Source organism: Parambassis ranga, chromosome 6, assembly GCF_900634625.1.
Source record: "Parambassis ranga chromosome 6, fParRan2.1, whole genome shotgun sequence".
Classification (NCBI taxonomy): domain Eukaryota; kingdom Metazoa; phylum Chordata; class Actinopteri; family Ambassidae; genus Parambassis; species Parambassis ranga.
In genome coordinates, this window is record NC_041027.1 from 5,400,430 (window position 1) to 5,425,729 (window position 25,300).

Genomic DNA, 25,300 nt, shown 5'->3' on the forward strand with positions numbered 1-25,300 from the left:
TTTCATGATGCCACACTCAAGGTTCAGCAGAGACGCAGAACCTCTGCTTCTGCTGAGCGACCTGCATCTTTGAAGCTAATGTAACATCAGCAGATGCAGGTGCAGTATGGACACACAATAAACAAAGTTTATCCACTTTAGATGTAATAGTAAGTCAATATGCAGCTTTCGGCAGTACACACATTCCACATAATGTGGAAGAAGTTCTGGTAGGGATGAGAAATATGACCAGACTTTGCAGCAATCATTATCAATGAGCATTTAACATCTCATTATTTTGATAATGATAATGATTATTTTGATTAGTTTGATTTCACTCTTTTATTTCCACACTCAGGTTTACTCAGACCCCTGACAAGAGCAACAGCTAAATTGTGCTTTAGCAAAAAATGACAGCAACCTCTGGAACTAAAAAATGAAGCCCATGCAAAAGTTAAAAAAAATGCCAGTTTCCCAAGTAGCATCTAGCCTGGCTGGCTCAGAAAGCAAGTCAATCCCCACAGACCTCTTTGTTAAAGTGTCCAACTTTCTCAGCAGAAGTGTTCCAAAAAAAACTGCTTGCACACACCCATTCATGCTTTGTTTGCCTGTATTAGAAGTTTAGGCAGACTGTGATGTAGCTAGCATGGCAATGGTTAAAACCTCCCACAGGGACCTCAAAACAGCTCTGCAGAAACCTATGGGTGATGTCACAGACGCTCCGTCGTTAGTTATATACAGTCCACGGAGATCACCACAGATCATTGAGACTGTTGATGCAGCTAGCAGTTAGTTGCTATGTTGCACACAGTCAAACTAATGTTGCATGCCAGAAGAGCCAAGAAGATTGTGGTACAGAAGGCCCTAGAACTGCAGCCAACTGAGCTTACAGACGGTATATTTGTTCCACAATTTCACTTTTGTTATCCACAAAATGTGTTTGTGGACTACATGGGGTTTTTGAAGGAAGCTTCAGAATGATTCACAGAGCTATGTGTTGTGATGTATTGTATATCTACAAAGTCCGCCTTCAAAGGATACAGACAGCGAATCAAAATGCCTTATTGCTATGAGGATAACCTAACCTAACCCAGCATACATTGTATGTCTGTGGCTGGCAGATTCTGTGAGTGTGTGTCTGGTAGAATGTCAAACATAAGCAGTACAAAGCACAAAGTTAATACTAAATAATAATCAGCAGGAGGCAACTCCAGTGAAAAGAAGTCACACAAAACAAGTTTTCTGTAGTTTTATTTATTCATTTATTTTTTACTGTGGGTACTTACAGTATAAATATCTGGTTTAAATACACTAATAAAATAGCTCGGACATTTTCATGAATCGTTATAGTAACAGCTTCCCAAAAATTGAGATACTTTTAAAAATTCAGGATGTACAAACCTGAGCCACAAAAAAGAAGATCAACAGAAAATTTGGAAATAGATGCTACACAGTAGCCGATAGAACACATACAGTTCCAGTCCTTTACACTGATTCCTCACCAGGTTAGAGGTGCTTCAGTGGGTTCTGACTGGAAATTCTCTGAATACAATAATCAGATTAATAATTAAAGCTCTTTTTTGTATTAAATTAAGAAGCTGGGGGCTTTGATTAACAGAGATTTATAAGAAAGCTTTCAATTTTTTATGACTATTATTATTATGTGTAACTTTCAGAGATCTGTAATTGTAGAGCAAATGATTTAGCAGTATTATAGGCAGGTTTCCAACCAGTCAACGCTAAATTTACTCTTAAATTAAGCACACATCCTGTGCAGATAGCACATTATAAAATGTATATATACATTTTTTTCTTTTCCCAAATGTCATGCTCAGAACTGAGTCACAATAAAAACCCATTGCTTCCACTTTGCTGAATCTACACAATCATTCTGCGCAATGAAGTAGTCACATACTACATTTCCCAGAACACCTTTCACAGGTACCCCACACAGAGATGGGTCTGATCTCCTTGGAGAGGGAGAACAGAATGTCTGACTGCTAAAAAAGATGAATCCTACAACCCAGACACCTCCTCTCACAGTGAGACTCATCATAGTGTCAATGAGAGGCATATATAGTAGAATCACTTAAAGAGAGGAAAAATAAAATAAAAAACTAAAATGACTAAACATGGAAAACTGACCTGTCCAGGGTGTTCCCCGCCTCCCACCCATAGACAGCTGGGATAGGCTCCAGCCCCCTGTGACCCTGCACTACAGGATAGAGCGGGTTCAGATGATGGATGGATGGAAAACTGAATAAAAGATCAAAGCTGGACCATGAATTGTTGCCACTTTCCATTAAGGTTACTTGATTTCATTTCAGAAGAATGATTTTTATGTTTTAACACTTTTTACATCTCTGATGTAAGATCAAATGAATGGAAATTCATATGCATTCATATCATTTATATTCCTTCTTTACACTGTAGGAGATGATGGTTCCATTCATATTTGGTGATGAACAACATGTTCAAACATCTGACAAGGACACAGCACTCAGCATTCTCATACATTTACTTTTTGCCAATGAAGTTTAAAAACTGAAAAAGAATTTGCATTTTAAAGGAGAACATCTGAGATTCTGTGTATTCATTCTACCCGACACAGCCATTGCGACATTTTAATTTATTTTGCCTGATTAGACATCCTCCACAGGAGAGCGCGGGAGCACTCCGTGGACATATATATATTGCACTGAAGTGACACCTTCCTCTGTCACTTTTTCTTATACCTCCTTTGATTATTGAGTGCTGGGTTTGGTCCCCTCTACAGATTCTTTCTCAGCTTCGCTCTGATTTAAAGACTGTATTTATCATATCAGATGTTCACGAAGGTGAGATATGAGGCTCTCACATTGCCATTCGTCTGCTTTGAGCTCAGCTCTCTGTGCGCTGAGAAGACTCTTTCCCACCTTTTCTTGTCATTTATATTCACATACATCCTGTATTGATTATTAGACTTAAAAAGAAAATAGTGTGGTGGAGATTTAATACAACATTTTGGGACATAAAGTGTACACTAAATATATTTGGACAGTTAAATTAATACTTTTTAGACAAGACGAAAATGGCAACCATACAGCAGGAGTGTTTTTCCTATGCCAAGTATAAAAACAAAAACTTAACCACGGGCAAAAACAAAACAGCTCATGGTGTCAGAGGGCTCGATCCTTGTACTCCTTAACATGACTTTTGTGGCTGTATCCATCCCATGATTGGATGATACCATGATCATATGTTCATATGATTGAGCAATACATAAATACTGCCATCACTATAAACATGTGTCATATCTGAAGGATGTATTTTTGACTAAAGGCCAAAGGTCAAAGGAGGACAAGGAGGTTAGTATTTATACTTTGGAAACCTATGACCTCTGTATTCCTCCCGCTCTTGGTGAACTTATTGATCCGATCTTTGAGGTGCATTCCATCCTCTCCAACAGATTTCGCATCACCTTCACTTTTCTGCCCAGGTGTTACAGGAGATTGCAGGAAGTGTGAACAAAAAGCTTCTTTTCTGGATGAATCTCCCGCGCTCCTGCCAACATGATCGACAGCTCTGCACCTGATCCAATTAATTCCTATATGCAGACTCTGAAACCTCCCAGGGTTAGAGTTTCTATTACAATGGCAGTTTAAATCACTCCATTACACTCTCTTCCTTTCTTGTGATACTGAGGACATCTCAAAAGGAATAATTTAAAACCTGTCTTGCCTGGCCGATAATCTGTGTGACATCAGCCACTGCATTTTGACATTGCTAGTTTTTTTCCCCCTGTCCATCTGCACTCACACACTCACACACACAATTTGTTACTGTATGATGAGAGTCGGACTGCAGGCCTGCTCCTGCAATCAGCAAGCCTACTTACATGAATTCATGAGCCTGTCCCCTGGAACACTATTTCTCATATCCATGGCAGCAGAGTATGCGATTCCATCTGTAAGTGTCTCTCCTCTCAGGTCATTTGTGTAAAATTAGGTTACTGATGGTCTGTGCCTGATTGAAGCACTTTTTTTCCTCTGTGCAAAATCTTGTTAAAAATATATCTAAACTTTGACAAGTTGGGTTTGCTGCTTAGATCAGCACGTTTCTCCATTTCTAACTTGGACTCTTTTTTTTTACCTTACACAAGAGCTTTATCTGGACTGAGAACTCATGTGAACTTTACTGTGGCAGCACAGTCAGTATGTTAGTGATGGTCCATTTCTGACCGGTGCAGTCCTGAATGGCCAGCTGGAAACTGAACTCTGACTGTCTGCTTTCCACCAGCTCCAGACAGCGCTGAGACTCAGTGTTCTGGATGGATCCACCCTGAAGAACGAAAGAGAGAGAGAGAGAGTGATAATGAAAATGACCTCATATTAGTCCATGCATTCTGTGACAATCAATGCAGGATGAATACATGCACTGATAGAATCCTAGTAGGGTAGTAGGAGATATTATAAAGCAAGAGAAATGTGTTATATGACATATATATATATATAGGCTGCAGTTCAAGGAGGAGACATAGGTGGATTTTAATTGTACCTTGTAGTGGTTTATGCATATGATTTACCTTTAACCCACCAACACCTCAAGAAGGGCACAAGGTTAACAAACCACTAACAGGAGTTCTCTTTGGTCTTTGCTAAGATCCCATACAGGCAATAGGTTTGCAGCATAAACACAATGTTTCTGATGTAAACATGATAATAAGATAAGATAAGATAAGATAAAACTTTATTAATCCCGAAGGAAATTCTTGTGCCAGAGGTATCAAGTTACAGTCAGATTGCATTTTATCACCCAACACATATTAAGTGCACCCAACTCAAAAGCACATGTCAGATTTTCATGCTAACAGGGCATCATACCCTTTTAAATCCAAAGTCAGGGTTTGTGGATCGGCCTTCAGCTGCTGGATGTGTGCAGTTAAAAATTATGAGGCAGATTACAGCAGAGCTGTCAGGCTGTGCCTGTGTGTATTTGACCTTGTATTTTGAATTTCACAGCCTGTAATCACAAATTAGATCCAGTTTAATATCACAGACATGATATTAAGCTGCTGCAAGTCCAAAGGTTCAAACCTGTACATTCACAGCATGATAAATTATATAAATGATAACTGTGCTAGCAGACCTGAATCCTATTCCATTTTTAGTACTGGTACATACAGCAGAATGCTGCTGGAGGATGTATTTTGTGTAACCTGGAAGTCCCTAAACAACCTTTGTAGTCTCATTTAGCTACTTGTTAGCATAAAAAAATCATAGCTGTTGTATTTTGCATATTTCAGGCATCAAACCAAGGACATTTTTGAACAAAGCCATCAACAGAATGAAGCTTTTATGTAATTCTCAACTAATGCCGAATGCAGAATATGCTTGTTCATATTTGACGACATCTACTATATATCAACACACTGTTCCAAACAATGTCACTGTGAATAAGAGCCTTCCTTTACTATGAGATAATACTGCTCTGTGTGTATGTGTGTGTGTGTATCTTGATTCTAGAACAAAGTGGGCCTTTGCTTATATGGCAAGAATAGTAATATGTTTTAATGAGTCTGGGCCCCATGAGAGAGGCGACTAAACCCATTTGTGTCAAACTGTGTGCACTTTAGGAAAGGCTACTTTGCTTTAAAATCAATGTGCTTTGCATCTCTGTCAGACACACACACACACACACAGGAATGATGATCAGAGGCCTGAGAGGAGTGCTGTAGCATTTTTGAACACAATAAATCTTGCTTCTAACCCTGCACTCTGTTCTCAAGTGCAAATGCAACACAAATACAAAAAAGTGAACATGTGTACAACAGTAACACAGTCACAGTGTCCTTCTCTGAAAAGATATTGATTCTCTCAGCCTGCTGCTCTGTGTGCACAGCTGCCTCTGCACAGCCCACATATCAGCTGTGGATGTGTGGGCAAACTGCTGATATGTAGGAGTGATCACAGATGTGTGTACATTTGGTGCCATACTCGCACATGTATGATCTGATATAAAAGCCTTACTTGGAGAGGGAGAAAGGAAGATAGGGAATTTACCATCTCTGAGGCTCCCATCGTGGATTTGCAACAGTTAACCTCAGCTTACATTGATCGCAGGCTAATCGCTGTAACACCAGACGACGCTGTGAGAGTTCAATCCTTTTTGATTTCTAATGACGGACATGTTAAACCTGTTTTATGTGAAACAGGGAGAATATGATGTTTTTAAAAGCCAATGATTACTTTCTTTTTAAAAGGAATGAAGTCAATGGGGAAATGTCCCAAGCTGCAGTTCTTTTAACGTCCACAAGAGGCTGGCTCTGAAAATGAACACTCACAGACCTTCACGTCTGTGGATGCTCTCATTCATCCAGGTCATAGCCATTTCCAAGGGACTGACTCAAGGTCTGTTTTCATAAACAATCCTTGAGTCCAGTTGCATCGATTCAATCTCTTGGACATAGACCTGCATCTTAAAATGACCAACAGAAACAAATATGTTTCAGCCTTCATGACAACGAGGGGTGCCATCATTCCTCTACAGGTTAAATTACTTCAGCTCTGTACAGCAATGTAAACATAACACAGCTACAAATGGGTTCATTAGGAAAGGCATGCTCTGCTACCAAAGGGAAAGCAGTCAATTTACCTGGACTGTAAAAAAGGCTAATTGAATTTAGTGAAGGAAAAGCAACATTCACATTACAAGCCACATTGTTCAATTCACATTATTTGCACAGATTATGTGTCTGTCTTCATGCCTTACATTTATAGCAGCAACTGCATTACAAAGGAACATGACAGTCAATGTCCTATAAAACACATGCACATTAATCAAGCGTCACCATATTTGTGAGACCACGCTGCTGCTACTGGTTGATGTACAGTACAGTGTTCAGTGCATGTGTATAGGCAAAATACTGCATCCGATCATGTGGCCATGTGAACCACATATATATCTGATTTAGGCCAAACCCTAAAGTAACTCAAGTCTGATACAACAATCAGGATTGACAATTGGATTTGTGTGACCTTACAGACCTGAAAGTCAGCCTGATAGTCTGAAAGAACCACTGTTTAGCATACATGTCTGCAACAGAGCTACAGGAAGATCCAGTACATAAGTACAGTAATGTGGCCTTCTATCTGTCTTTCTCTAACAACACTGGTAATGCTTTAAGACAGACTATGGACCAGACTGCACAAACTACACTGACACTCTGCAGTTCCCAGTTTTGACTTTTTCAACTTTTACACTTCCTGCTGGAGTGGGTCGCTAATGGGACATTACAGCAGGAAAAAGCAATCATAGTGGTCCTCACTTGATGACTCTTTCTGTATTATGGTAGTGTAGAGGCAGAGCTGAGATCCATTAAAGTAATCACAGTGATCTTTCTTGCCTTGGCTAAAAACCAGTCAATTGGCTTCCTGCGACCTCCTGAGTGACTTCCAACAAATGTGCTTAAAAGTCTGTGCTCCCTCTAGGCTCCCCCTGAGGAACTCAGACTGAGTGCACAGAGGCTGACTTAGTACAATCACAGACACACACACACGCACATATTTGGCATTTATCCAGCACCTTGTCCTCAAGTCTGCACTGAGCCCGCCTGCCATTCTGCACAGTGCAGTGAGTTTGGCCGCACTATTGATTCCCTACTATTAAGGCGGGAACACTAGTTAATCAGCCAGTCGGACAGCCAGTCAGCCAGAGAAGCCATCAGGCAGCCAGTCAGGTGCGAGTGGGCCGGCAAGTCAGGCAATCTGTCAGCCAGATGCTCAGTCATAAAGTCATTGGGCTCAAAAAGGATGTGATGAGTAAGAGCAAAGTGGCACCAAGCGTGACGCGCTTCATTTTAAAAGGCATCTTTTCTTGCTTAAAATTAGAGCTGCTGTACGCCCTCCTGTGGTTGTGTGAGTAAGTGCATTAAAGGTGGGACTCACAGTGAAGCATCTGATTTTAACTGAATGAAAATGAAAAATAGCTGACACCTGAAATATATAGTGTGAGTTTTTTTTTGAAATTCAAACTTCCATTCATAAGAGACGACACAAGCAGAAAGTGTTATGTGCAGCTTGAAATACATCAATACCTGCTGACTCAGTCACCTAATTAAAAAGTCTGAGATGTGATTGATTCAAACTGCGGCTAATAATAATAATCATAAACAGAACATGATCTGACGTCAGTGAAGCTTCACCGAGGTCTAGTATGACATAAAAAGCCTGAGCTCTGCACTAGAAATGAAGATTATCTAAAGGAGGGATGTAAAACAAGTGTATGATGCCACAGCTACATGTATCAAATAAGGCCGCACTGAGCTCACATGGGTTTTTTCTCAGTAAATTCTGATCAGTCTCAGAAGTGTCGTTTCTCTTCATGTCTCTCGGCTTTGATCGCATCTAAAAGCAAACAATTCTTTGCTCAGGAAGTGCTCTGCCTGATGATGCTCTCTGCCTCCGCTCATCCATTGTGCAGTGAATGTAATGATGTGCTCACCATTTACAAAAATGATACCCATAAAAGGGACACATAAAAGCAGAACAACAAAATAAAAAGGTGGATTTTTTTCTGGGGTTTCACCTTTTACTTTTTTGCTTTTTAAACACACACACACTTTCGCCTTATTGGTGGCTTTTCCCTCAGGGTCAGTTCAATATTGTAAAAGATCTACTTATCAATAATTCACGAATACCGACTGCCTGCCTCACTTAAAAGGCTGCTTCCCTCTGTCTCTCCTTTGCTTTGCTTCACTGCCAAACACTTCTTTTCCTTTATTCTCTCATCCCGTCTTTCTCCGGCGCTCCTCTCTTTCTTCCTCTCCTGCCTGTATTCCTTCAAAGTGTCTTCTTTATGCCTCCTTCTGCTGCCTCTCTGTATATGTTTGAGACCTTTGACATAAAAAAAAAAACCCCAAAAAACTCAAGAGCTGCTGTGAGCCAGCTTTTTTAACAGCAGCTTTTTCTTTATGGTCCATTTCAATGTCAATAATTATCGTTTATATTATACATATAACTTTGATTCGTTGTTTTTTTTTCTATGTAAGAATTTCTTGCTGTGAGTGTTACTTTTACTGATTCGCATAATTTATTTTGTATTTGGACAATTTCAGCTGGCTGTAACTGGTTGGCAAACCATCAGTGTTCTGTGGAACAGTGTCAACACCCTCTGGGTACAATCTATTTCTGCTGCTACAGCTGGCTCAAGTGCAGTTATTACTTTGGCATTAAATAAGATTGTGAAATCACAGGAAAAGTAGCCACACACTAATTGTTAGGTCAATGGGAAAGCTAATGTGCATTAGCACCCAGCCTGAGACGAGCATACTGTAGCATGTTTATTACACATAGGACATCACATGCTATGCTGCATGTGGTTTGTTCTCACTGGTGTTGATATATGTGTACCTTATATATGAAGGTAATGTTTGATTTATTTAGTTACATCTCTCCTATTTATATCATTTATTTGAAGTATAAACACTAAAGACTCAGTGGAAGCATCTTTTTCTGTTTTATCTTTCAGTTTTGGTTTAGCTAAGCTTTAAGTAGATATTTGTTTGTAACTAAATTGTATTTTTAAATGTTACATGTCATAAATTAGATATGAAGTTTGTTTTGTTGTTGGTTTAGTTCATCCCTTTAGCTTTATGCCAAATTTGAAGAAATTCAAACTAGGCTGCAGGCTTGTTTGTAACCAAACAAAAGTGGTTTAGATTAATCAGCAATCTGTGAGGGAGTCCAGGAGGAGGATTGGACGAGGAAGGACGACAAAACATAAGTGATCTGATTAGCTAGCTTGTGCTAAACAGGTGGTCTATTTAGTGACATTGCAGTTTTTACAGTGTCTTTACTCTTTTGTGCTTAGTTTACCCAACACATCCTCACACACTGACAGCAACATTCAGCATGCTCCAGAGAGCACAAACGGTCATGTCAATTCTCTTCATGTTTTCACTCATTTGTAGGAATGAGTATGATGTAGGAAGAGAAATGAAAAGAAAATGTCCTTCTGATATTTTTTACCACAATGATTCCCACGCTTAACAACCTGTTCTTACAAGTACTACAATGATACAAAACTACTGATGGGCACCAGGTATGAACACTTGGATCTGAAAAACCTGATAATATGAAGCTCTCTTTTCCATTTCCTGAGGGTGGACTGCATTTATGTATAAAGAGCAAAGAGGAGAGTGAGCCTTGGATTTAAATTCATCAATGATCTACAACTATTTACACTGGATGTATAGTTAGTGTGTGCTAGTGAATGGGCTACTGAGATTTTGGCTTGAATTCTCAAAAAATCACTAAAGCAAAGTAGTTTTTAAGGAACAGTTTTGCCTCATTACTGCTCAAGAACCTGTTTTATATTAGGCATAAACCTAATCAATTTTGAAATATTACACATGATTACACTGAATGAAAAGCACAAAAATATATTTGTAATATTTCACCCACAGAAATTGGATGGAATCATCTCTCTCTGGAACATTTAGGGGAAGAAGAAGAAAAAAGGAGCCATCCATAAACCAACAATATGGAAGTATTTATAAGATCCAATAATTTAACTGACAGAGAGAAACAGCGTTTGATGGTGAGCAGACACATCTGGCAAATATATTATCCGCTCTTAATGGAGTCATTACCGGAGTGCAACGTCGTTGATTCATGGAGCGTTTTAATTCAACTTGAACTTTCAATCCTTTTTCAATGACAGAAAAACATATTTGACCTTAACTTAACCCTGTTTCCGTTCCCTTTAAACATCTAAAAAAATCCATCTGCTCTTTTAAAAAACTCAGACTAGTTTAATCTCATGGCCTTATTTAACTTCTCCACCAAAGTTTTTTTTTTTTAAACCAAGAAAACGCAGTTCTTGTCTGAGAAGCCCACAGGAATGTGCCTAATGGGTTTCATCTCTTTGACTTCTGACATAAGCTGGAGTGAGATTTCTGAAGATGGCCAATGCTAATTAGAGTCAGTGTGCCCAGAAGCTGCACGTACGGGGGGAGTTAAAGAACAGCGAGGTGGTACATAGGACGACCACTGAGAAGACTTGAGTGAAGGTCAAGGGTCTTATTTAGTCTGATAATCAGTATGCACATAGAAAAAGCTTACAAATGTACACATAGACCAGAGACGCCTATAGGGCATAAATACAATGGGGTGTTCTTTCTACTAATTATCCAGCTCCTTCCACTTATCTGCCACATTTTAAGACAACACTGAAAGTGTGAAGATTAAAAATGAGGGAGGGTGGTTAAAAAGATGTGGATGTGTGAAAGCTCATTATCCTCCTGAAGTGGATGTGCTTTTAAAATGCCTATCACATAAAACAGTGAAAGAATGATCTATGCTCTGACAAAACCAGTAGAGGTGCCTCTTAAGAGCCAGAATCAAAGTGGAGGAAAAGAAGGCACCAAGCCCACTCAATTATTAAAAATAGCACATTAAAACCACAGATCTGGTCCAGCAGACAGAAACAGCGGAATGTTACAGCTGCACACAGAATAAGTAAAGACATGAGTGAGACACAGTGGGAGTGTGTGTTTGCTCACCTGAGCGAACGTCCAGGTGAGCTTCATGTGCTTGTTAGCTGCGTAGCTGCACTCCAGCAGCCTGGGTCTGCTGTTCACATCCACCAGACACTTGTTGTCGTCGTCGTCGATCGTCGGGCTCAGAACGCCCAGGTGAAGCTGCTGGGAGCTGGTGTAGTACACGTTCTGCTGGGTAACAGAGACAGAAGGGGGAAAATGTTTGACCTTCAAGAACTAGCACTGACCCTTATGCACCTTTACAACTTTTCCATTATTGATAACAGTACCGCCCACCTGGGCTTTGTGTATCGATTGATTGCTCATTGCAACATCTCACCCTGTGCAGATGTTGCTAGTATCCATCAAACTTGTTGGTGTAGCAAGCATGAAATGCCTGCAATACAATAACACCCTTGGATTCATTCCATGTTGCTGCTCTGTGTGTTTGTTGTGAGTCAAGTCTACCAGAAATCATGACATAGCACCAGTTACAAATGTACAATTGAAAGGAATATAGTATCCGGGTCATGGCACCAAGTGTAACCTGTGGATCTCTGCGTTGTGTTTAAGATATGTTAGGACCTGGTTACATAGATCACCCCATTATCTCATTTTCAGTTTAGGTCTTTAGCCAGTTATGATGATATATTGGTTAATGCATTTTAGTTTTAATAATAAAAAAATATCAATAACTTTCTCTTTTCTGTATAGATTTTCCCACCTTTATAGATGTAGGTATATCATGCTGAGTACCTGTACATTGCTGGTGTAATTGTAGGTTTAATAGTGGAATACTTTTTAAAATATTTAAAACAATATAATATAAATACATGAATAATATATAATGATTTTATATATATAATGATTAATATATATAAAATAACACTTCTGATGGATGATACACAAAACATACAAAATACACAAACTAATACAAAGCCAGTCATGTACTTCGCTATCGAATAATGCAGCTTTCTCAAGTCTATATTCACAGAGGGTTTAAGTCATTATCAAGGGGGAGATGTAAGTAGGCTAATTTTTGAATGCTAAGTGTATTTTATGTTTATTTCACCTGCAAAAAATCAGTCTCTAGGTATCTAAACAACATTTTAATGTTGCGAGGAATAAACAGACCACCTGTAACCGATCCAATTAAAAAGAAAAACAGGAAGGAAATAAAAAAGAAAGAACAAATATTCAATTTTAAAAGATGAAGGAGGTAGAAGAGAGGTCAGGGTAAACAAAAAAACAGCTAAACAGGAGGAGGAAGTTTTACATACCTGAAAAAGAAAGAAAAAAAACATATAACTACATGGTAATGAATGCAAATGTTGGCCCACTTTTGAAGCCTGTAAGAACCTACTGGTGGTGAATCAGGTATGCACCTTTAGACAGAACGGGAAGACGTGACGGAGAATCACAGACACGAGTGAAGCAAATGGGAAGGATCAAGGTCGACATGAAATCCAAACAAGCAGAAAATGTCGAGATCAAGGAGCGATGGAAGAGTAAGCAGAGACGACTCAGAACAAACAGAAACACCGGCTGTGTGCTCTGACTCTGAGCGTGATGTGTGTGTGTGTTTCTTAAAAGTGTGTGAATGCTCAGAGGAGGTAATTGATAAGAATGATGACTGTCTCTGCAGGAACAGGACATTTCTAGATAGGAGCCATTAGCAGCCAGAGAGCTTTTAAGCTGCTCTTTAAAAAAACTCTGAGACAGACAGACAGCAGGACACGTGGACGGGCAGGAGTGAGGATGCTCGTTTGTTTCTCTGTGTATGTATGTATGCACATGTATGCTAATAACAGTGATTAAACTTGCATGTGTCAATAGAATGATGACCAGCTTCCAACAGTGGGCTTAATGCTATCTCTTCTCCTGTCACGGCTACTTAATAGTGTTAATAGAAGGATTAGCACATGTGCTGTGTTAGACAGATTGCAATCTCTCCTGACAGATGTCCTAGTTAATAAGTGTGGACATAGGAAAGCCTGTGTGTTTAATATATGATGATTCAATGCAAGAAAAATCTGAGTAGTAATGTGTACTTACAGTGGTTCACTGGCAATGTACAGTACAGCGTGAATTATGTTTGAGAGGGGTGTTTTATCGGGGGGCCATGGAGACAGCAGCGGCTTTTATGTGAAAACTCAAAGAGTTTTTTCAGTGTTCAAAGACACCCTACAGTCATCCATCACATCCTAAGAACAACCACTGACGTGTTAGTTATTCATGAAGGACGTGCACCAGAGAATGTTAGGTTTTAATATTTATTCTGCACCAATGGAGAAATCGTCATCCAGTGAAAAATGACAATTGTCTAAAAAATTATGTTTATTTTCAAGGATAGTGGTTAGGAACTACAAGTGATGGATGGTGTGACAGCATGGTACCGTGTCGGTGTCTCACTGAGTTTAGCAGAGGCTGCCTACTTGTTGGTAAGGTCACCCTTTCTGTGCTTTTGCTGCTGTGGTTGCTCTACTTGACTTTGCTGTGCAGTGCAGTGATGCTCTCAGACAAACTGTGGGTTATATTCTTGGCATGCCAAGGATGGCACCAGAGACGATAACAAACAGGGCTTTGCTGACCAGTCATTTCCTGTATCTGTGTCACATGGCTCGTCTCAGCTCCACCACTTTTGGACACTAGCTGTGAGTCTATTGATTCCACCAACTGTACATGAATACACGCCATATATGTCATCTACAGGTTTACTGAAAAGCTGTTTTGAGACCCTTACCGTCGCCATGTTGGAAGCGTCACATTCTGCCTAAACACCTGGTTTATCCAAATGTAGATTAAAAAAAAGTGCAGGTAGAGCCAAGAAGGGCAGAAAGTCATGTAAACCTGAGATCTGTATTGGCACTGCCTGTCACTAAAGACAATCACATAATTATGTAAAACTGTAAAAATTACAGTTATTATATATTATATATACAGTTATTTATATTATTATATAAATATCGATCCCTATACAGTTGTCACAAAAGGGAACCTTATCAATAGAGATCAGAAAGTTTGCTTTAATATGGAGGTCTATGGGGATTAACTCACTTTTGGAGACATGTCCCTAAAGGCCACAAAGGGAACAACAATTGTTCACACTTCTGCATGGGCTTTACTTTACAGAAGTTGATTTCAATTGGATAAATGAACATTTTTTTGTCATAACATAATCAGATATTGGTTATAATGTTTTAGCAAGACATAGTCTGGGCCTCATCAGCATGAGATTTGGCATAGTTTCCTACTGTCTTCTGTACATACAGTGGGTACAGAAAGTATTCAGACCTTTAAGTAAAGTTTTTTTCTCATTAATGTAAACACAGCACAGCAAAAAAGAAAAAGTGAAATATCACATGGTCCTAAGTATTCAGAGCCTTTGCTCAGTATTTAGTAGAAGCACCCTTTGATCTAATACAGCCATGAGTCTTTTTTGGGAAAGAGGCAGCAAGTTTTGCACACCTGGATTTGGGGATCCTCTGCCATTCCTCCTTGCAGATTCTCTCCAGTTCTGTCAGGTTGGATGGTAAACGTTGGTGGACAGCCATTTTTAGGTCTCTCCAGAGATGCTCAATTGTTTTTTTTTTTTAGCAAACTTCATGTGGGCTTTCATGTGTCTTGCACTGAGGAGAGGCTTCCGACGGGTCACTCTGCCATAAAGCCCCGACTGCTGGAGGGCTGCAGTTATGGTTGACTTTCTACAACTTTCTCCCATCTCCCGACTGCATCTCTGGAGCTCAGCCACAGTGATCTTTGGGTTCTTCTTTACCTCTGAATACTTAGGACCATGTAATATTTCACCTTTTCTTTTTTCATAAAAATGCAAAAATGTCAAATTTCTGTGTTTTTCTGTCAGTATGGGGTGCTGTGTGTACATTAATGAGGGAAAAATGTACTTAAATGATTTTAGCAAATAGCTGCAATAAAGCAAAGAGTGAAACATTTAAGGAGGTCTGAATACTTTTTGTACCCACTGTAGATACTTTTTGTAGTGTCATCTGAATGCATGGTGAGATTTATTAAACCCCATATAATGTATCCAACAATGCATCACAAAAAGTAGTGAACAATACATGGGCATTATGTACAATAGTGCATTTATCTCAATATTTATTTAGCCGGCAGCGGTGCAGCATGTTTTAATTGTACGACAACAACAATGACGCAATTATGAGAAAGTGATGCAAGGAGTGTCGAAAAGTGTTCTTTATCTTTGCTGATAAACCCACCATGTAGTTGTCTACAACAAAGTAAGTAGGCAGAAGGAGTGAGTGGGCGATGTGTGCACTCTGTAGTCTCTGTGTTGGTTGAATTCCCATAAAGCAGAGCTTTTTCACCTATATCTGACCTATTTAAGCCTTTAGTTATATTTCCAGGCTTACAACAAGAGAAGAAACTGTAGAGAAAAAAAGACACTAGCAAAACCTTGTGAACTCTCTTTTCTGTCTATCCGTTAATTGGTCCTCCAAAGATAATGACACTGTTGACCCTCAGTGACACCGAGCTGACCCGTGTGTTTGCTAACAGGACATCTTCTCTCGGTGTAAAAGTGGCTCTGCTCTCTCAGGGGCTCCTGCAGTGAGCTTATTACTGACAGCTAGGGATGTAGTCAGACAGACTAATCACTGGTGTTTCCCTCAGCCATCTGCTTTGGTGGCTAAAAGACAACAGAAACACGCACACACACACACACACACACACACACACACAACAGCTGCAAAGTTGTCTCAGAATGTAATGAAGAGGTTTACGTAAACGAGTGGAGCAGGGAGAGGAAGAGGAGGGGAGCAGACAATGAGTGGAACTCTATTTATGGAGACAGATAAAAAAACACTTTTTGTTTTTACTACTATACAGCACACACACACACACACACACAGCTCATTACAGTATCGTACACCGATCAGATTGGTCCCAGTTTTAATAGGCTTACAGTCATTTTGAAAATGGATTACTTCAGTGCAACGGCAACCATTACTATATCTCCATTTTATAATGCCTGTTTATAATCGCTTTTTAATGACCTGAAAAAATAACTGCAGAGCTTTTCTGCTTGTGACACCTTTCCATTTACAATTTAAAAAAAAGAAAAAGAAAAAATCTTGTTATTCCACCTTGGATTAAGATTCTGTACAAATGAAGGTGGTGTCATATCCCGTTGGGAGAATGAGAACAATTTTTTCTGGCACTGATGAAAAGAAACAGACAAACACTTACTCACGTATTCATTTTGGCAAAGGTTAAAGTATAGAAAGTCCTGTAATTAGGTTTTTACACACACACACACGGTTTGTCAAAAGTTTGGTAATTAGTTTGAGTTTTCTTTGTATTAAACGGACTCCCTGGAGATAAATCCATCTTAAATCACAACCAACTTCCCTCAAAATGATAAATCCGTGTATTTAAAGTAATAAACATCGCTGTCTCCTCTCCCTCCCTGATAGAAAGTCTTTGTTTCAAAGTATAAACTTTGATTAAACATGTTCAGCAACTTATTTTCTCTTTTATCAATGCCTGTTTTTTTTAACAAACATCACATTCTGCTGCACAATTTCCTGCAGCGTGCTCAACTCTGCCTACACGTACAGCTTCAATATCCTTCTAATTTCCACAGTGTATTGCCCACATACACACATGGTACACACTTTCACATCGTTATACTTGAGGGTACCCATCTTCACAACATTTAATCGATAGCTGTGACATCACCAGTGTGGCTTGTCTTAACGACACAGTCAAGTCCTACAATAAGCTCATCAACAACGAGACCAGCTTAGTGTTCTCGCTTTGCACAAAAAAAAGTTACACTGGCCCTCACAAAGAAAGAAATTCAAAATTCACACACACAATCATGGCTGGCGCCCTGGTAAATAGCCTCAAAGGTCTAATTTTCAGACTTTATTGATCCAGCCACAAACCAATCTTCTTAGCAAGGCTACACCAATATTGAGGCATAGATCAGATTTCTATTACCTGCTTAATTTCCGCAGCGATTTCTCACCATTCTGTTGAATGAATATTGTCATCCGCTCTCTCACTGCTCTGACCTGGAATTAGCTCTGAATTCAACAGCTACATTTAGTTCACCAAAAGTAATAGAGAGATGGGTTTCCTGTTTATGAATGGTTATGGATGAGTCACAGTCAAGACAAGAAAAAAAGAAAAACATGCACACACACACAAACACACTCTACTTTTTAGAAGCAACACAATTTCCAAACTTGAATATGTGTGGGTTTTTCAGCAACTTGTTTATGATGTGCTGTGTGTGGAGCAGCAGCTGGTGTGTGGTAACAATAATGCAAAATTAAAGTCTCTGTAAGTTTTACCTTGACACAAGGTGTTTACCCCATTGCTGCAACATAAACTGTATGTACAAAAGTATGTGGACAGCCAGCCATCACATGTGTTTCATGGCTGCCATGTTTCCAATTATCTTTGTTTGAGCTTTTTCAACAAAAACACAAGTTGTCATCTAAACACTTATAATGCTCTAAAGCTGCAACAATTTGAAAAAAAAGAAAAAAAAGAATAGGCCTTGTCTTGTTTTGTTTTTGCACAGTGGGGTATAACAAAATTATTGGGTGTGCTGCCCAACAACAATGCACTTAGAAAGAAGTAATAAAAACAATTGTGGTGGAGGATAAGTCTTTCAAAAAAGGTCTGTTAAAAACATCTTAAAACTGTTCAAAAGTGCACAGTGGGACAGTGAGGTAGCAGCTCTGAGTACTGAGTGTGTGGTTGTTTGCTGTGTTGGTCAGTATGAAGGTGTAAGATTTGATTGACATGTAGCATGTCAATGAGTCAAGATAGCGTGACTTTCTCCATACATCAATTAATCATTCATTCATTAATACAATCAATCATCAGCTGCTTATATAGCAGACTGCAGCATTACAGCATTTATTGTACAATTACAGAACACATTGTGCCATACTGCAGCAGTGTTTGTGTTCTGTTTGTGTTGGTTTTCCTGTAACACTGTAAAGGTTTATGTCCAAAAGAAATTGGCCTTGTCTTCTGCTTGTACTCAACTCTTTGGGATCGAACACTGTGTTTGTATCTGTCACCTGCACATCATTCTTCCTTGGTTGGGTGTGTTACTATGTCTGTGGATGCTCGCATTCTTCCAGGTTATAGTCATGTCCAGGAGTTTAAATCGAGGTAACTGGACTCAAGGATTTGGAACCCCGAACTGAAGGACGCGGCAGAACTGAAGAAGCCTCTTGGAGGAGGAGGCAAAAAAAAGCAACAGTGCCATAAAGGAAATGCAAACCTAGGTGTCCCCAGTTTACATCCACCATCCCTCCTGTGTCCTAAGGTGGGCTTTTACAAATTTATATGTGGACTAAATGATTTATGTCAGTGTGCATTAATTTAAACAATAGATTAAATTACATAAGTATTCCACATAATAGCATGAGAACATGAAAGGGAAAAGGGAAATTGAGGAGTGGTATGCATCACTGACACTCAGCCATTCATCAGGTATTCAAGGCCGTATCCATCCATCCATCCATTTGGACAGACACACACACACAGACACACACACAGAGAGAGAGAAATGCAGCGATTCTGTTCAGACAGAAGAGGACTCAGAGGTAATCTAAAGGATTGGACGAATCAGGATAAAAGGTCTGAACGGGGGGAATAAGAGGGACTGGGGGGAATAACATTACAAAAGATACTCCACATGAATAAAGAATAGAGATGAGAAGTGTTGAAGGCACGATAGAAGAGCAGAGGAATATCAGAGTCTTTGATGTTGGCTATGAAACGCTTCCTGCCGCTTTTCTTTCTGCATCCTCGGGCTTCAGTATCACTGATGTCTCTTAAACGTGGCATCTTTTTGGCATTAACCATTGAGCCTTAGATCAATATACACATATCTGAGTCAGAGTGGGGTTGGTATTGTTTTACAACGTATCATGCTAAGGATGGTAGTCACTGAGGCCTGAAATTCCATTAGGCTAATGCCAGTAAGTGGTAGTGTGTATGAAAATATCCATTAACAAGAGAGATTATAGATGTATCTATTATATACTCAGATTTTTTAATCCCTCTATGATTACCATAGCAGGTACAAGATGGATAATAACTTCTTTCTCATTTTATGTGCAGGGTAATGTATGCATATGCACCTCAGATTTAAAAAAGCCAAAATATGTGCAGCCTATAAAGTGATTAGTTCCCCTTGCTGATTCTGTACTGTGTATAATGATATTCTGCTGCTATCTTGACTTATCCTAGCAAAGCCCCTAAATATCCCAGTTATCTGAAGACATGCTACAGTGCTGTGGGTAAATTATTCTTTCATTTGCCTCAAACACCTAAAACAAACAAACTCAAGCACAACTTTCAAACTTAGCAGGGTGGCGTCACTCCAACCATATCACATACTGTATATGAAGCCAAAGGTAGCACTTTTTTTCATCGTGATTTACGGAAAGACAGACCTACCAAAAGTGTAGTTGTAGGAATAGAATAAGAGACCAGTCAGCCATTGTTGTTACCGTGGTGAGTACCTGACTATAATGTTGTTCTTTCCTTTTTTTAAAGTTCTTTCCAGTCATGGTATAAACTAAATTACAGGTTTAAAATGAGGTAAAAACAACCTCAGATGAACAACGAAACAAAATCAAATATTATATGGTTCTAATACTTATTTAACAAAGATGAAGTCAATATCAAGAGTGCATGAGAGTTGAAAGTAGCAGCCAGCCATGTACTGCTAATCAAAAGCTCTCAATTATTGAATCATTAGCAAATGTGTGCACCTGTATAAAAGCACGTTTTAGAAGTTTGCAAGGCTGGAAACATTTTTTTGTGTTAATATAATGTGTGATCTTAATGCTTCCCATCAATCTAGGAAAGCTATTTTCTAACAATCTGAAGTCCATCATTCTACAGTAAAGCTGAACATAGTGCTTGTTTTCTACCGCCTCAAAGGTAATTGAGGTGCTTGTACCTAAAGCTACTTAGGGTTAAGTCTCGTGCAGGGACACATCACCAGCATGCAGCCAGTTGGACGTCCCAGCAAATTCACCTTGAAGTCAAATGGTGCAATGCTACATGTTAGACTCTACAGGAAAAAGTACAGTTGATTTGGGAAGGTTACCAGGAGAAAGACTCTTCCCTAAACAAAAAAACAGGGCAGCGCAAGTCTAGCTTAGCAAAGTTGCAACTGACTTCTGTAACAATGTCCTTTGGACAGACGAGACCAAAGAAGAGATGTTTCCCATCATGCACAGCACTGTCACAATGTGACAGACTGATAAAGTCATGCAGAAAACAGTGTATCATATGTCTAATGTTGTATATCATTTGACACCTGCTAAGGACCAGATTATTTTTATTATTATGTCCTGATATGTTAAACCTCTGCCGAGAACAAGAGCTGGTGGTGTCGACGAAAGCCCAACATGTGACAATATGGGCTCTTTTTAGTGTCCAATCATAGAGGCAAATGAATAATGCTAAATAGTTCCCTCCCCCTGGGGCGCATCATTCTGCATCCCAGAAGAAGGGAATAAAATTGGCCCACGGGCCTCAGTTTGGGGCAGTCAGTTCTGCCAGCGGCTGAATACATTTACCTGTTATCTGTCTGTGCTGTCCCCCAATTTGTTTGAAGCAGATTCATGTTGTGAATTTGGAAACTTCACTCAAAAGTATGAAACTGCCAAGCCTAATTTAAGCAGAGCTGGCATGCTCAGAATTAAGCTGTTTTATTGTGAAGAGAATAAACTTAAGACCCTGCAAGGCATCTCTATGACTTATATTTAAATAAATAAAGACAGTAAGGAAGATAAAAATAGACTAATACAACTTTATTTCTTTATCAGCACCTGCTGATGGTGCTGTCTGCAGAGAGAGAGAGAGAGAGAGAGTATGGAAGGCAAAAAGACAGGAGTGACTGGAGAACTGCAAACACAGCTGTTTGAGCAGCAGATGCTGTATTACCGAGCGCGACCCAGAAAGAAAGTTGGATGTTTTTCGACGTCAAGGCGCCGGTCAAAGCTATTAACATTACTGACAATGGAGGCGAGGCTTGAAGTGTCTTCGGAAAGCTTCCAGATGCCTTGCCGGTGCACAGAAAAGTCTGGTTCAGATTATAGCGAGCCTCTTTATATAGTGCTGACAGTTAAATATGAATTTTTAATTCTGTCAAGCTACACAGCATTTCAAAGTGGAAATACACAGTCACACTCTCTCGGTTTTTAAATTGTTTTCCTCCAGTCTCCATTAAGAGGGCAATAAGCGCAGCATTTACTGCCCTGTAGAGTTAAATGAGCTTAAATCTGCAGAGAGCTGATAGAGTTGTTGATTGGCCTCACTGACTCCAACATAACTTCCCAGATATTTCAGCTGCAAATGCTAAAAAAAGTTTTTTTTTACTCTGCAAACGACAAAGCAGCCTTATTATACTGTGGTGATGTATTAGCCTTTTTGCTCACACTCCATTCAAGATATATGCTCTAATTAGCCAGCCTCCTCATTATGGAAACACAGACCTCCATCACTCAACATTACTGATGATCCAATCTACACATCCAACTTTTCTACGTTATTAAGCTATTATTATAGCTAAAGCCCTACATTACCTCAGCTATTTAAGAAAACAGTTACCAAAGATCCATTTCCTTGAAGCAACACTATGGAAGGTCTGGAGGAATTGCTCACAGGGTCCCCCTACAGTCTGATGACTGCTATTGTCTGCTACAACTGTTTTTTTTTCTACATGCACGTTGGTTGACTAGCAGCCGAGGACACTGGCAAACTTTTTCGAATCTGAAGCTGTGTGCTCAAGCATGTCATCAGAACTATCTAGCATATTAGCCTCCAGCTAGCAATCAACTTTACTTACTGGTCCAACATTAACAGCTAAAGGTCAGCATCAGTCCCTCCTCGTCTTTCAGCTCTTACCAGTGAGTGAAAGCTGGGCTGATATTAACCCTTGTTCGAGCTCTGTTCTTCGTCTCCTCAGACATCACTTTCACCTTCTCTTTGCACTCTGTGTGGGCAACAGACACCGTACCTATAGGATGTGCTCATGCTCAGTAGTCTGTCATTCTGTTGTGTATGTCTCCCGCACAGCTTCTTTGCTTTGCTCTATGACTGTGCATTCAGTATGATTGTGGAGTGGATTTAAAGTATGGACTCACTTATTTCAACACTCTCTTCTGTTTATTTGTTACTTCAGCCATGACTTTGAACTTGGCTGCTGACTCTATTTGCAGATGTGATGTATGCTGTGAAGTAGCATCATTTTAGAATTTTTTTTGGAGGCTGAAAAACCTTGATAGTGTTTTTTCAAGTTCCACATAGCTCTAATCCTATACAGCATTTACTCTTTGTTTTGGTTTTGTGACACACATCCAGCTAAAAGAAACACAATACTGATGACATATCAGGTTCTATCATTTGGTTCTGCTGCACACAAATAGTAAATACATCAATGTGCTTAAATATTGGTGCTCATAATTTCAAAAGAGAAGATATAATGAGAAGCCACTGACCTGAGGTGTCATTCCATGGCAGAGGTACATGATGGGGATATTGTCTGTGTCAGGTCCCTGGTCCAGGCACAGATCGTCTCTCAGACTGTTCTTTAACTGGAAAAATGAAGGAGGGAGAGGGAGAGAAAGAGAGAGAATAGAATGGAAGTGGAAAAAGTGATTCAATATAATACAAATTTTAAGACACCTGTAAACCACTGAGACAGACAAATCTGGGGCCGTATTTTACAAAGATTCTTAGCACTAAGAGTTTGCCTCAGTGGTGAAATTCTGTGAAAATTCTCAGAACTATGACCTTTTTTAAGAACTTCCCCTTTAAGACTAAATCTTAGCAGTCTGTGGTCAGCACCTGCAGAACCTCTCCTTTACAGGGCTTGTCTTGATAATTGCCTCTCATTTCCACCTGTTGTCTGTTCCATTTGCACAACAGCAGTTACAATTGATTCACAATCAGTGTTGCTTCCTAACTGGACAGGCTGATTTCACAGAAGTGTGACTGACTTGGAGTTACATTGTGTTCTTTAAGTGTTCCCTTTATATTTTTTGAACAGTGTAATTTTATATATACATTTTCTTGGTACTTCTGATGACTTCAGTCAGCTGTTTTTCTGTGTCACAGCCCCACTTCTCCTTTATTGCCTCACAAATGTTGTGAGTTTATTAAACACCTGCAGCTATCAGAGCAGGCAGCAGCAGAAACCCCTTTGTGTCCCTCCAGAGTGAGTTTAATCGTGAGAAACAACAGTAGCAACTTCATCCATTATTTCATTATGTCTGACGCAGGGGGTCAGGGTATGCTCATCTGTTAGCCAATCACCTCACGGTGAAGCTTTACCACTATCATAGCTGTCAGGACACTGTGATTTGAACCGGTAGCTGTATTTTTCTACACTTTGCACACAAAACTCCCTGTCTTCCTCTCTGCATTATTAATGACACCCTTATGACAGAGTGGTGCACTACACGCCTCTACTTGTGTGGCTAAAATGAAGACAAACAGTTCCACTGTGGGCTAATTACTGCTTGCCAAGAAGAAAGTCATGCAAACACTTCAGACTAACCTTCACCTCTTATTTTGGCAGCTACAGAGTCATAATTAAAAAAAAAAAGCATCTCAGTTTGCAAGTTGCTCTTTCAGTTTGGCTCCTTTCCACTGAGAATTATAAACTAATTTTACAATATACACAAATGGATGGTGCACAATCAATACTTCAGGTTGTCCTTGTAGCTTCAGCATGTAAAAAGGGAGGGCCATTAGTGATTTGAGAGCTATTGCAAAAACCGAATCAGCCATACTACTGGTGTTTGTATAATAAATGATATAAATGAAATATAATAAATACAGACAACACCCATCTATCCATTCTTAACTTAACAAAAGTGTACTAAGAAGTAAAAGCTACCGCAGCTTGGGGAATCTTTATAATAACTCATAATTTATATGAAAAGCAGACGGAGGAGACTTCCGGGTTGGTAGGCTAGAAGATGGCAGCATAGAGAACGAGCTCCCGACATTTGAGTTAAAAATAGCCCATAATGACCCGAATTTGTAAAATAAAAACCTGAAAGAGCATGAAGGACGTTTAGGGCGTTAAGATGCCAAGAGGAAAATACAGCAAGAAGTCCAACATTGTACAGCACGAGTTACATGAGGGAGACCGAGCTGAACAGGCTTCGCCGGTTAGCAGCACCATGGAGGATAACGATGGGCTAACTGATGAAGGGGAACGCAATAATGACGCAAGCCTGGACCTTATACTCAGAGAACTAAGGGAATTCAGAAAAGACAATGGCACACAGCTGAAGGGAATCAGAGAGGAAATACTCAAAACAAACAAGAGAGTGGAAGAGGTGGAAGAACGGATAATGGAGGCTGAAACGCAGATACAAGCTAATGAGGGAGCCATGAGGGAGATGTTTAAACTGCAAACCGAAATGGAGACCAGGCTAGCGGACCTGGAGGGACGGTCAAGAAGGGAAAATATTAGAATACATGGTGTCAAAGAGGGATCGGAAGACGAAGCTCCGTCAATGGTTTGCTTTGTGGAACGCTTATTGAGAGAAAACTTAGACCTGCCCGACTCAGCTGAGCTGCGAGTTGAGAGAGCGCATCAGGCCCTTGTGCCAAGGCCACCACCAGATGCGCCGCCGCGATCCATTGTTGCCAAAATAGCCAGCTACAGAACAAAAATTAGAAGAAATACTAAAACTGACCTGGCAGAAACGTGGGTTTAAATACCTGGGAAACAAGATTAACCTAGACCACGACTACGCGCCCATG

The 25,300-nt window shown here is 39.7% G+C and overlaps 1 protein-coding gene across 2 annotated transcripts in view; it reads right to left on the reverse strand.

Annotated features, from left to right (window-relative positions):
• Window positions 1-1,308: 1,308 nt before the first annotated feature.
• galnt18a (UDP-N-acetyl-alpha-D-galactosamine:polypeptide N-acetylgalactosaminyltransferase 18a) overlaps window positions 1,309-25,300 on the reverse strand; it is a 111,482-nt gene continuing 87,490 nt past the window's right edge. Inside the window, exons 9-11 of one of the 2 annotated variants that reach the window (XM_028407785.1) lie at window positions 23,020-23,115; window positions 11,522-11,686; window positions 1,309-4,299 (exon numbers count right to left, since the gene is read on the reverse strand). In XM_028407785.1, coding sequence (XP_028263586.1) covers window positions 4,153-4,299; window positions 11,522-11,686; window positions 23,020-23,115 — 408 coding nt within the window. In that variant the 3' untranslated portion in view covers window positions 1,309-4,152. Of the gene's footprint in view, window positions 4,300-11,521; window positions 11,690-23,019; window positions 23,116-25,300 lie in introns of both variants that reach the window. The other variant, XM_028407784.1, reaches the window with a different exon arrangement.